Consider the following 14,377-nt stretch of genomic DNA (forward strand, 5'->3'; position numbering starts at 1 on the left):
ATATTGTTACCCTACCGTGGGCTTAAAGCCCACCCATTGCTTACCACTGGTTGGGTTTATTATCATTCTCATTTGCTTAATTCTTATTCATCAGCTTCCATGGGCTTTCCTTCCTCTTCTAGTGTTTGTCCATCCCCTGTTGTATGGACCCATTACTTCTGTCTGTACACTGCTTCATTTTCAGGCACTACTTTTTTCTTTTTGTTTAAGCATATTGGTTAGGCATTTTATGAGAGTGCATGTGTTTTCCAACCATCTCCCTGGTGTACTTCCGGTTCCTCTTTTTCAACCTTGTGCTTCTCGGCTTATCTTTCCTCAGTTACCACTCTTGCTTGCTCCCAACCTGCCCACCTTCCATAGCCATTCCTGCTTCTCCACCCACTGTACATTGTCCATGTGCTTCCCCATCCCCACCTGCCACGCTCTGTTGTCCGTTTGCACCACCATCCTTTCCACCCTCCGTTGTTTGTGTGCTTCCACCTCTCTGTCCGCCCTCAGTTGTCCGTATGCTTCCCCATCCTTGCCCTTTGTAGTCTGTGTACTTCCCCCCTCCATTGTTCGTGTACTTCCCAACCCCATCCTTCATCGGTTTGAGTGCTTCCCGTCCCCCACTCTACATTGTCAGTGTGCTTCCCCATTGCTATCTCTTGCTTGTCCGTACTGCCCTCACCCCAATCCTTCACTCCTGCCCTTCTCCTGTGTTCATTTGTCCTTTGCCTGCTCTTCTAACTCTCAACCCACTCCTGGTTTTTTTTTTTTTAAAGTGTGTTAGCGCTATATAAAACAAAAAAGCATTAGAGCTATATAAAAAAAGCGCATTTCAGGCAACTTTTTCTGTACTAAACCATCTCAAATCCATAAATGTAAAGAAGAAAATTACCCAACAGCCACGGTATAGTGCCTTTATTTAGGTTATTATCAGCCATGCTGCACAGCATGGCTTTAAAGTAATTGACAAAGGCAATAGATCTCATAGGCCTGGCAGTTTGGCCTTGACTGTTCCCACTGGAGCAGGGTCAGGACTGGATATAGTTGGGTCCACACTGAGGTGGCATGGTGTGCAAAATAAAAATAGATTGGGATCGTGGCCAGATTCACTGGGGCTACTTCCGACACCCAGCAGGAAAGTAAAAAATCTAGGGATAATGATAGATAATCAGCTATCCTACAAAGATCAAGTCAATGCGGTGGTCTCGGCCTACTCATTTACTTTAAAATCCTGCAAAAAAATTCTGCCCCTTCTTCCCAAAGAGAGTTTAAGAACAGTGGTATCAGCACTTGCGCTCTCAAAACTGGACTATTGTAATAGCCTTTATTTAAATATGCGGGAAGGGCTCTTGAATAAACTTCAATTGCTTCAAAAGCAGCTGCTCGACTTATCACAGGAATCCCCAAGTATGCTGCCATCTCACCCGAAATTAAAAAATTACACTGGCTTCCAGTAAAAAAACGTATTTTGTTTAAAGCCATGTGCATAGCGCATAGGTCACTTCAGGGTAAGGGGCCCTCATACCTTACCAAGCACATCCACTGGTATAAACCCAAGAGAGCATTGCGCTCCGCTGAGGCCAAATTGGCCACAATTGCACCAGCGAGAAAAACAAACTGGGGTGGTCGGAGCTTCCTGGTTGGAGCTACTAGGGCTTGGAATACGCTACCACCACACCTTAGAGGCATTCTGGATCACCTTAGCTTCAGGAAGGCACTAAAAACCTGGCTATTTGCGTATTAATAGGCAATTAGGTTAACTCACTGAACTGAAGGAGGACTTCCAAAACAGCGCCAGGACACCTACGGGTAACAGTTGCGCTATACAAATTTTATAACATAACATAACATAACATGTAGCCTCGAGTAATCACCAGTGACTGAAGTTAATATAAGCCTTTGATCTATCACTTTTTTGTATACTTTAGTGTGCCTCATTATGTAACCAGGTGAGTCTGTATTGGTGCGCACATACATAATGAAGCGATGCTACGTCATTGTGCTTTTTCACATTATTTTCAGCTATAGGTCAGCCCTGACTGAGAGGCAAAGGGAGCTGGCATTCAGACAAACAATTACATTTTTGTGTAACCCATTTGGCCACACATTAAGAACTAGGATTGAAATCTAAGATAAGTAGGTTTATTACATACTAGTAATCAATCCAATAGTTGTAAAAATCAAGAACATGCTGTAAATGTAAAGAAACACGACTAGAAAATTAAGCTGTCGAAGCAGTTTCCATCTTGACGTTATGAAACAGAAAGTAATGACAGTCAAAACAATACAGACGCCAGAATATAGAATTGGATGACTCTCCAGTTACTCCGCTCCTCCCTCCAAAATATGAATAGATTCTAAAACCATCTAATACAGCTCTTAGTCTAAATAAAGGTAGTTTAACCCCTTGAGTGCCCATGACGAGATGGTCTCGTCATGGGCCGCGGTTGCGCTGTGCCCATGACGAGACTATCTCGTCATGAGCCCCGCCCGCTAATGAAACGCCCGGCACAGGGCGTGGAAAGGGCGGGGCACTCAAGGGGTTAAAACCGGAAAAGGTGCAGGAGAATTTAGAAATGAATGAAGGTGTCAGCATTGTGAAAACTCCAGTAGAACCATTGTTGAACTCATGAAGATACTACAGATGATACAGAACTCAGCGGCTAAACTCATCCTCAACCTGCCCAAATGGACCCACATCACCCCACATCTCAGGAGCCTCCACTGGCTTCCCATCAGAAACATGCCAATTCATGATACCGACACAACATGCCTACAAAGCCATCCACTACCTAGGACCACCATAAATCAACCACCGCCTGAACTTCCACCAACTATCCAGACACCTTTGCTCAGCCAAACTCACCCTTGCGCAGACACTGAGCATCCACCCAAAGCCGCATTAGAGGCCGTTCCTTCTCCTACCTCGTCCTTCCGCTCCACCTTCGGACATCACCCTCACTGGAATAGTTCAGGAAGAGACTCAAGACCTGGTTTTTCAACCTAGCACCTGGAGACCCTCACTGGCGATTAACCGTGCTATACAATACATTGTTTGATTTATTGATTAATAGGATGCTTCTTCTGTCCATTAGCTTACCACAGCTCTACCAAGATTTTCTTCTAAGTCCTCTCTATCGCTACTAGACTATTCTTCATTCTTTAACTAACGAAGCCTTGAAATAATGTCTGAAGAGGAGCGAACGTGCAAGACAAACAGAAAAATACATTTCAAAATTCAATCCTAGTTAAATTAGCTTGGTTAAACACTAGATTGTGCACTTTGATTACATCAATATATGTGCACCTATAACTTAAAAATAACTACAGCAATATAGATGTACTTAAGTAAATGACTCATCAACAATGCACTTTCAAATAATTGCAGCATAACTTGAATCATAAATTTAAATATGTGTGAGAACTACATTTCTTCATGGTTAGGGTAAACAATAATATGCACACATTTATGAATCTCTAATGTTCTACAGTAAACCATCACAATAGTACAGGTGAATACTTCACTGCATATTAAGAAAGTTAAAGCACACAGAGTGGACAGTGCTAAGTGCACGTAAATATTGTGTATCTGTGATGTGTAAGGATGGAGCTAAAATGACACTGGTCCAGTGTGCCTCCCCATTGCTGTCTCTTGTTTGTCTGTCCTGCCCCACCCCAATCCTCATCTCCTGCCCTTCTTCTGTGTTTCCTTGTCCCCGCCTGCTCTTTACTCTCAACCCACTCCTCTGTTTGTTTATTTAAAAAAATGCATTGGTGCTAAATTACAAAAAATGCGTTAATGCTATATCAAAAAAGCACATTTCAGGCAACTTTTTCTGTACAAATCCACCTCTGAGAGGTCGATAAAAGGAAGAAAATGACCCGGCGGCCACGTCATAGTGCTTTTTTTTAACGTTATTATCAGCCATGCTTCACAGCCGCTCCCCTGCTGTACAGCATGGCTATAATGTAATTGCCAAAGCCAATAGATCTCATAGGCCTGGCAGTTTGGTCTGGACTGTTACTTCACTGCATATCAAGAAAGTTAAGGCACACAGAGTGTATAGTGCAGGGTGCACGTGAATATTGCATATCTGTGACGTGTAAGGAAGGAGCTAAAATGACGCTGGTCCAGTGTGCTTCCCCAGTGCTGTCTGTTGCTTGTCTGTCCTGCCCCCACCCCAATCCTTATCTCCTGCCCTTCTTCTATTTCCTTGTCCCTGCCTGCTCCTCATTCTCAATCCACTTGCCTGTTTGTTTGTTTATTTAAAAAGTGCATTAGAACTAAATACAAAAATAGGCATTAGCGCTATATAAAATAAGCACATTTCGGGCAACTTTTCCTGTACTAATCCATCTCGGAGTGTAAATATAAAGAAGAAAATGACCCGGCGGCCACGTCATAGTGCCATTTACATTGTTATCAGCCATACTGCACAGCAGCTCCACTGCTGTACAGCATGGCTATAAAGTAATTGCTAAAGCCAATAGATCTCGTAGGGCTGGCATTTTGGCCTGGACTGTTCCCATTGGAGCAGGGTCAGGACTGATTTGCATATAGCTAGGTAGTAACTGAGGTGGCATAGTGTGCAAAATAACAATGGGTTGGGATGTAGCTTATAGTAAGCACCAGTGACTGAGATTAATATAAGCCTCCATCCATCACTTTTTGTATACTTTAGTGTGCCTCAATATGTAGCCAGGTGTATCTGTGTTGGCCCGCACCTACAATATGACGTGATGGCCACGTCACAGTGCTCTTTTCTTATTTTCAGCTACTATTAGCTTTGCCAATGCTTGTTTTGTAAAGAAATGTATCTACAACAACTGTTCTCCGCCGTGGTTCTTTTGGACTAAGCAACTTGGTGCACACATCTATATGTGAAGTCCCATCCGAATGGAATTAAGAGGCATCAGATTCCTGTCCTTGCTATCTGTTGGAAATGGGCCAAGATGGCAGACCCTGTCTCTTAAAGGGACGAGCGCCAAAGTATTACAAATTCTGGTTGCATTGCAGAAAAGGCACTGTAAGAAATGCACCGCTATGCCTCTAACCACTATGCCTCTAATAGCAGAAGCTGTCCACCCTGGACTTTGTGAACAATTACCTCTTTCCCTTAGCAGTTGGTAGTCATTCAATGCTTTTCTACCATAGCTGCAATCAAAAAACATTAATATATTCAAATGTGAGTTTTGAGGAATGGTAAAAGCCCCATTACTACCACCCACTGCTCCTTGCAAGTCCCAGAGGATGGACTGAATGCAATCCCATTGCAGTATTAGTTGACCATAATGATGTGCATAAACACATAATGGAACCTTGCATTTTCTTGCTTCGAATCTGCTTTCTTGAGAACTCCATAAGTTCACTCAAGGAAGGCAGATAGCTCAGCACAGAAACATGAGCACCTATTTACAAGCCCCTTGCGCCGCTGCTGCGTCACTTTTTTTGATGCAGCGCAATCAGTGCCCCACACTGCGCCATATCTACAAACCGACACATTATATCCAATGCATCAGTTTCTAGAGCCCTGCACCAGGTGTAATGTATGCATGGTAGGCAATCCATGCAAAAAGCTGCATAGAAGTGGCACACTGAAATGTACAACCTTTCACTGTGTCACCCTGCGACCTGACTGCGTCAAAATCCCTGCTTCTGCTCAGACCCAGCGTAAGGATTGGAGCAGGGCTTTTACAATGGGACTCATCTATGTGTTCTGACGCATTGCTGGGGTTGCGTCAGTTTTACAACCAACTCCAGCAATTTGTCACTTTTGCGCCAACATATGCATCAGAATTTCTGACGCGTCTGTTAATCTTTGCTCCATGGTACCCTGTATTGTAAATACAGCGCATCCATTGTGTCGCAAGAGCATTTGACGCTGGAACAAGGAAACTGACGCATCAATGTCGATGCGTCAGTTTCTTGTGAATGAGATCCATTTATTTATTTATTTATTTATTTAAGCGATGTATAAAGCGTGCAAATACCTGTGGGTGTCTCGGCGCTACGGACTGAAAAGGAGTCGTTGTTCAGTGGGATGCTCATTGATTGAAAAGCCAGGTCTTTATGAGTTTCCTGAAGGCAGGTAGCGTTGGGCAAGCTTTAATGTGCTGGGGGAGGGAGTTCCACAATTTGGCAGTGGCAACAGTGAATCTCTTGTCACCCCAAGACGCCTTGTATATGCGAGGAATCATCAGCAGGTTGGCGGTTGAGGAGTGTAAGGTTCGATTAGGCACATGGGCGCAGAATGCTTTCTTCAGAAAGTCTGGTCCGGTGTTGTGAATGGCCTTAAAGGCAATGCAGAGGGCCTTAAACTTGATGTGGCTTGTTATTGGTAGCCAGTGCAGACTCCGAACCACCGGGGAAATTGAGTTGTACTTGGGGGTGCCTGTTATTAATCTGGCGGCGGCATTCTGCACCATCTGTAATCTGTTGGTAATCTTTTGCTGGGCATTAATGAGCAGGCCATTGCAGTAATCGATTTTTGACATTACTAGCGTACTAACCAGTGTTTTTCCTGCACTTGGGGGGAGGAAAGGTAGCAGTTTTTTGATCATTCTGATACTGTAAAAAGATGATGAGACGATGGCGTTTGTGTGAGCTGAGAAGGTTCGTTTGTCATCGAATATGACCCCTAGGTTTCTTGCTTTAGGTACAGGGAGGGGTGGAGGTCCCAAGGTGGTCGGCCACCAAGTAGGGGACCATGCTGGATGTAATTTGCCAAAGATCACTACCTCCGTTTTATCGGAGTTCAGCTTTAGACAGTTCTTAGCCATCCAGGAACTGATAGCAAGCATGCAAGTTTGAAAACTAGCTGCAATTGCCTCTCCGTCGTTGTTAATTGCAAGCACCAGCTGTGTGTCGTCGGCGTAGGATGTCAGCCTCATCCCATGAGTTTTAAATTACCTTTGCCAGGTCCGACACATAGATATTAAACAGTGTCGGACTCAAGGATGATCCTTGTGGCACACCGCAAGGGAGGGTAAATGGGGGGGGAATTAAATTCGCCGAGACTCACCAGCTGAGTGTGGTTGGACAGGAAGGAGTTAGGTAAGGAGCAAACCAAGAGAAAAGGCGTGGGCAAAAACCAAAATAGTGTTTTAAAAGAACCCTCACTCACCAACCTAGTTGGTGACATGCTTCATCATCGGGTTCCCACCAGAGAGGCCGAATGCCTCTCTGGTGTGCTGCAACGCCTGAATTACAGCGGAGCTGGTTGTGATAGAACGGAAGGTGAAAGTTTAAAAGGTAACTGGTTTTAACCAATAACCAATTTAATTCTGGCAAACCAAAAACCGGATAAAAGCAAGTGAGTCGGACAAGAGCCGGCCTATTAGGTGGGACAAGGCTCGTCCTAATTATGGATAGGTCAACATGTTTCTGCTTAACATGCCTAGTTGGCTAAGCATTCGTCAGGACCATGGGGAGCACCACGGCGGTATGCACACGCTAAGGTGCACCCTAACCAGTGGTGTTATTATACGGTACAACTTACTCTTATACCGCAAAAAGCCATCCTATAATTCAGGGGCTAGTAACGCTCAGTACAAAGGTATTGTTAGCGTCATGGGTCCGAGAGGGGGGTAGTGAGCTATAGTATTTCCATGCTCGCACACTCCCGTGGAATACCTGGCTTCGTCCTGCTCGGCTTGTTGTTGATTTATTATTAACCAGGGGGATCAAGAGTGATTTTCCCTCACCCTCTTGTTGTTATTGTGGACAGGAAGGAGGCCAATAGTTCCTTGGCTTTAAGTTTGACGCCTATGTTTGAGACACGGTCGTTCAGAGTGGCATGGTCGACCGTGTCAAAGGCCGCTGATAGATCCAGCAGTATCAAGACTGCTGATCCACCTTGGTCTCGGGTGGCTCTGATTTCATCTGCCGCCTTAATGAGGGCGGTCTCTCTCCCATGGCCTTTCCTGAAGCCAAATTTTGTCTCATCCAGGAGATTATTTTCTTCAATGTAGTGAGCTAGTTGTGTGTTCATTATTTTTTCAAAGATTTTTGCTGGGAAAGGGAGGTTTGTGATGGGTCGATAGTTTTTAGTGTCTAGTGGGTCAAGGGGCTGCTTCCTCAGCAGGGGTTTAATAGTTGCCCTTTTCCAAGCTATGGGGTAGATACCGGTGTCAAACATGGCGTTGCAGATGTTTGTGAGGTTAGGGGCTAGTAGATCAGGGATGAGTTTTAATACCGAGGGTGAACATGGGTCCATTGGAGAGCCTGATTTTATGGTTAGGATGTGGTCTTTGATTTGTTTGGGTGAGACTTGATAAAAATGCAGTAAGGAAGGAGAATTGTCACTATTGTCGGGAAAGTTTGGGTGATCATTTATTTTTGGTTGCGTGGTGAAGTTATCATATATTTTGCTAACTTTGTCTTGGAATGCACTGGCCAAGGCATTGCATAGGTCCATGGTAGGTGCTGGTGGGGGGTTTATTGTGGATCCTGATAGTTTGGAGACTACCTGAAAGAGGCGTTTAGTGGAGTCTTGGGCTGCTTCTATTTGATTGGTGTAGTATTTGCTTTTCTCAGCAATCAAGAGTTGTTTGTATTGGTGGATTGCATCTTTATAGCGCGTTTTGTCGGAAGTGTTATAGTCTCTGCGCCAGTGTCTCTCGAGGTTCCTACAGCGTTGTTTTTCTAATCTGAGGGCTTCAGAAAACCAAGGTGCTGATGGTGACGTTCTGTTTTTGAGAGATTTTGTGTAGGTACGAGTGCTTTAAAGGCATTGTTCAGCCAGTCTGAGTATTTGGAGGAGGCTAGTGTGGGATCGGCTGTGGGCTCGTAGTTGGATACTGAGAATTGAGAGTTAAAAAGCTGCTGGTCTACTTGGCTCCAGGCTCTAAATTGTGTAGGCCTTCTAGGAATGAGTGGGGGGGAGGTTTTATTTGTCAGGATGTTGAATAACACTGCCCAGTGATCAGTCCAGGTCAGGGGTAGAGTTTTGGTAATGGATAGATTGGTATTATTTGTAAAGAGCCCGTCTAGCGTGTGACCGGCTCTATGTGTGGGGCTGGTAACCAATTGTCGGAGGTTGATAGCGTCTAGTTCTGTGAGTAGGGTTACTGTATCCTTATCGTCAAGGTTTTCCAGATGGAAATTAAAATCACCTAGAATGGTGAAGTCCGCTTCCCCTGCTACGGGTTCCAGCAGGCTGCCCAGGGAGGTGAGAAACCCTGCTTGCGGGCCTGGGGGGCGGTATAGGAGGGTTCCTGTGAAGGTTTGGGAGTTGTTGATTTTTATGGAGAATGTTATAGCTTCACAGGTCGTGCTAGGGAGTGTCTCTGTCCTTACCAAGTATTTGTCTCGATGCATTATAGCCAGACCACCCCCCTTCTTATTATTTCTGTCCTGCCTAACTACACAAAAACCTTCTGGGGTTGCGGTACAGAAGTCTGGGCCAGACGAGGGGTCTCCCCATGTTTCCGTTATAAATAAGATGTCTAGGATATGATTGATTAGGAAGTCTGCTAATTCATATTTGTGTTTGGGGAGGGAGCATGAGTTTACAAGTGCCGAATGTATGTCATCCTGTTTGGAGTGAATTTGTCGGGTCCGGGTTTCTTCTGAGATGTTATAGATGTCATTAACGTTAAGCATATAAGGGCAAGCGGGACAACTGAAGGTTGTGTTGGTTTCTAAAGTGCAAGAGTGGAGGTGAAGGCAGGGGGGGATGTTAGTGGAGTGGCCAATATTTTTTAGCTGGGTGGTGGAGTAGGGTAAGTACTTCTTGGGCATGACTGGGGTATTTAGGCCAGGATTCATGGCCCTGGGCCCGGTTGAGGCACGGACGGGCGCAGACGGGCTTGCCTTAGGCGCGCCTGCTTCGCGCGTCCGCTGCGCGTCTGGGCCAGCATCCCTATTTATGCAGCCAACTGAACAACTAGACTGCTGACCGCCTCAATGGAGTCTGCAATACTTCCGGCCCGCGTCGTGATTCCCTCCACACAATCGGAAGTATCCGTGGTGGACCGGGGAAGACGTTTGGCGACCAAGTGATTGCAGTGAGTGCAGTGTGGTATTTTAAAAATCAGTTATGCAGCAATGTGGTGAGATTTTAGAGGGATTTGTGACCATAAGCAGAGTGATAAACATACATCAGTATATCAGCACGTAACAATTTTAAAAACGGTGAAATGAGCAGGAAGCCCTTTACCAGGCGCTTCGTGAACAATTTTAAAAACGGTGAAATGAGCAGGAAGCCCTTTACCAGGTGCTTCGTGAGCTGATGTCCACAGTGACTCGTACCTCTAAGCGAGTCCGCTGCACGTCTGGGCAAGCATCCCTATTTATGCAGCCAACTGAACAACTAGACTGCTGACCGCCTCAATGGAGTCTGCAATACTTCCGGTCTGCGTCGTGATTCCCTCCACACAATCGGAAGTATCCGTGGTGGACCGGGGAAGACGCTTGGCGACCAAGTGATTGCAGTGAGTGCAATGTGGTATTTTAAAAATCAGGTATGCGGCGATGTGGTGAGATTTTAGAGGGATTTGTGACCATAAGCAGAGTGATTAACATACATCAGTATATCAGCACGTAACAATTTTAAAAACGGTGAAATGAGCAGGAAGCCCTTTACCAGGCGCTTCGTGAGCTGATGTCCACAGTGACTCGTACCTCTAAGCGCGTCCATGGAGCAGTGGATATGTGGAATTTTCAAATAAGTAATAGTGCACGCTTAATATACCCTTCGTGTGAGAATTCATAATCTTCTCCCTGTGCAAAGACAGACACATTTTTTTCAAATTTTCTCGAGGTGAAGTTAACTTCATCTGTTCCCTACTCTCCAAAGCAAGATGTCCTAGAAATCTGTGAGTGGACATCAAGCTCCAGGTGGTGGGGTGAGGTGGAGATGTTCCCTGCTGTCACTCAGGACTATTCTGTCCCCTCATTGGCAGTTGTGAAGCACAATAACCACTTCACTGTGTACCTTCCTACTCTCAGAAGCCCCACTCAGCATTCAGCACCTGCAGGGGCAGAAAATTGGCGTGCGCACCAAAATTACAGCGGATTGATTAGTGAATTAGAAAGCTAAAAAAACTTGTAAATACATGGTAGACTGCATGGATGCCGGCAACATTTTTTTTATTATCAGAGAAATCAGCAGTAAAAACCGGCCCTCCAGACCATAAAACAGACACAGAAAAAGAACAAGCATTTGCAGTGCAATAGGTTTCGCATTCACGCACGTTTGAGATATTGGCATTGTAAATGGGAATGCGTTTTATTTATGTTTTTTGGTTTTAAAACATAAATAGTGACTCGTATGCTGCGTTATAGAGCACAATAGTTAAAGTAAACATTTTAAACTATAACAGGGTCTCTGTCAATTCTTATTGTGGACAAGCACGAGTGAGTGAGCGAAAGGGTACGTCTTGTTACTGCTATTCCTGAGAGAATCGGGAGTGTTGTGTTCTGGGGTGTCTAATCATTTGCATCTTCGTGATTGTTTAGGAGAGCGAGTGAAACACTATAGCTAGTCGTTCCTGGGATTGTGGGTACTGAGGCGGTAGGAAGGCTTAGCCACTATACACCGAGGTCCCGTATTCCTTCGCATAGTTCTGTGTATGTGCAGAATCCCTGCAACAGCCTTAAGTGCGACGTGGCAGGGCATAAGAGAAATAGCACCATACCTTAATAGCTTTGGTGCTGTTCTGCTCTCTCCCTTTCACATAGCACAGCAGGGCAAATTTTGTATACTGCATGGTGTGAAAACATGAATCTGCTCATAAGACTCTAGCTTCATGCTGACTCTAACTACTGCCTCTTTTCCAGATCTGAGCTGAATGGCCTGGCCAAACCCATCATCGGTTTTCTATCAGAAGTCGATAAAGAAATAGCTAAGGAGATGGAGAAGGATGAGCAGAAGAAGAAGAAGAAGAAGCATCAGCATCATAAGGAGTTGCAGCAGGAGGCGCAGTAGAGTTTACCCAGTAACCCTTCCCAAGTGTTCTTTTGTCGATCTAGCCCCCAAAGAGCGCTCAAGTCCTTTGCCGTTCCACAGGCATAGATGGCCCAGCTTTACACAATACAAGCACAGAAAGTGAAAGCTCAGAACATCTGACACAGACCTTCACAGAGGCTGACAAGCAAAAGCTGATGAACTTGTTAATGTTGCTGATTGATGATTGCAGTGCACACCTCTGCCACATGAGGCTTCTATCAACTACCCAAACATTACTAAAAAGTGAAAATATTAAAGTTTGCAGAAAATAAGGCATTAAATTGAAAATATACAAATGTTTGTACCTCTCTATGAATCTTGAAAAGGATATACCTTATATTTATTTATGTATTCATTATTTTTAGTGCATACATAGAGCAAATCTTGCCACACGGGCAAAAGATCACTTTACAGGTAAGTAGAAATACAATGTAGAGAGGGAAAATAACATGTTTGGCCATACTAGGTAACCAGAAAAGCAATGAAGAGAAAGCACATTGCAAGGGTAGGCAATAGGGTAACATTCATTCCATGGGTTATGCGTAGTTGAGCCTAGATGTGGCCTCATAACGAATTATATTAATCAGATCAAAGTTTAGGAGATATTGTAAAGGAAAATGTCTGTCTTGTATTTGATACCAGGATTACTCTTCATTACTCTGAATCTTGAACTTCCTCTCCGTGTTTGTACTTTGCAAAGAATTACAAAGTTCTCTGACTTTTCCGATCCTATTCTCTGCAGTGTAGAACCCTCAATAAAAATGCTAAAATTAAAGTCAATCCATATGAGAATACAGCCAGAGCTGAAGGTACAGCACTATTGTCACTCAGGTTCGTTGACGAGCTTGACTGACAGATAGGTATAACTGCATGAGCCTGCATCTCACAAATTAGCTTTACCATACTCAGGACATTGAATCTTTGATATGTAATGCAGTGGCTAGTAAATTGCTCCCCAAAAGTAAGTTTAAGGTCCCCCACCTGAGTGAGGAGGTGTAGGAAGCTGGCTCTCTATACAGTGTACTAAAACAAAGTTCACTGTGCAGAGACTCCACTGGGTCTCAGATTGGTATACAGAGGCAAAAGTAGATAATAATAACGCTTTATTTGTAGTGGTGTGGACGAGCAGTTAGGCTTATCAGAGGGTAGTGCTAAGCATTTGCTGTACTCACAGAGGCAATACATGAGACACATACTTAAAGAATATATCTGAGACCAAATTAGAAAAAAACACTTCATTATATATATTTTGTAAAACCAAGAAATTCATTCAAAAGTAAGTACTGTTTGAAATAGCAACTTTCAAGTAAACAGCTGTTTGATACTTTCAATTATGATTAAAAACACATTTGCAGTGATGTTAAGCTATGGAGAAATCATACGCTTCATACGACTTACGGGACCCTTCCCCAGAGCTTGAGAGAGGAATATTGGGCAAGGTCCAAGGCAGCACCAACATTTCACCTCGGGAGAATCTGGGGCGTCCAGGTGCCGAGGTGTGTTTTTCAGCATAGGAAGATTTTGAGTGATTTTTGATAATTTAAATTGGAATTGAAAGACTTCTGCGTAGTGTTAAGCTATGCAGGAAAAACACACGCAGCATACAGTTACTTAGCAGTGACTTAAGGGACCAAACTTCTGAACTTAAGGTGAGTATGCGGCAAGGTCCAAGGCTGCACCAACAGTTCACTTTGGTTGGCTCTGGGGCATCTTGCATTACAGCGTCAGGTGCCCCCTTCACTTCAAAGGACGAATGATCCAGTTACAAAGAGAATACAGGCTTGGACTTGGGGACCAGTTGAGATGAACTAGCAAGGGGGCTCAACTCTTGCAATGCCCAGGGATGTGGGGAGAACCTTTCTCAGCACTTTTTATGTATATTTCACTATATGAACATATTTTTTTTCTTATCTTTTTGTAAAGAAACATTGTACAGAAATATCTTGATACTTGAGCTGCCACTGGTAATTAGAAAATGCTGTGTCCAGTAGTACACTATTGTCAGATCTGAATGCCAACCAAATCCCAATACATAGACAAGAGCCAACCCAGTCTGTTGTTCACAGGGTTAGCTGCCTTTCTGAACCGTTTTTGTTGACAAGACATTTGACTAAATGGGTCTTTTGCCCTGGTCATCAACATTTGTGGTACCCTATTCCACAACCCATAACTAAGGGTGGTCATAACTTGCATAATTTCATGCAGCGTATCCACGCACATTAACCCACAAATTCAGCGAAATTACACAGAATTACGCAAGAAGAGTAATTCTGCTATTTTCTTGTTGCAAATCTGCCTCCTTGCATTTACAATGGACGCGAGGATGCATTTAGCCCTGAGAAATAGCTCTAAATTAAACAGAACATGAATAGCGAATGCAAGCAGCCTACCACACTTGTTAACTGTGCACCTGAGGTAGGGTTAAAATATAAGTTTAT

The 14,377-nt window shown here is 44.1% G+C and overlaps 1 protein-coding gene across 2 annotated transcripts in view; it reads left to right on the top strand.

Annotated features, from left to right (window-relative positions):
• Window positions 1-12,235, top strand: part of LOC146801700 (uncharacterized) — a 51,956-nt gene extending 39,721 nt beyond the window's left edge. For both annotated transcript variants that reach the window (XM_085621162.1, XM_085621163.1), the window contains exon 4: window positions 11,771-12,235. In XM_085621162.1, coding sequence (XP_085477288.1) covers window positions 11,771-11,918 — 148 coding nt within the window. In that variant the 3' untranslated portion in view covers window positions 11,919-12,235. The remainder of the gene's footprint in view (window positions 1-11,770) is intronic.
• Window positions 12,236-14,377: the final 2,142 nt, after the last annotated feature.

This window comes from Triturus cristatus, chromosome 8 (genome assembly GCF_964204655.1).
Source record: "Triturus cristatus chromosome 8, aTriCri1.1, whole genome shotgun sequence".
Classification (NCBI taxonomy): Eukaryota; Metazoa; Chordata; class Amphibia; order Caudata; family Salamandridae; genus Triturus; species Triturus cristatus.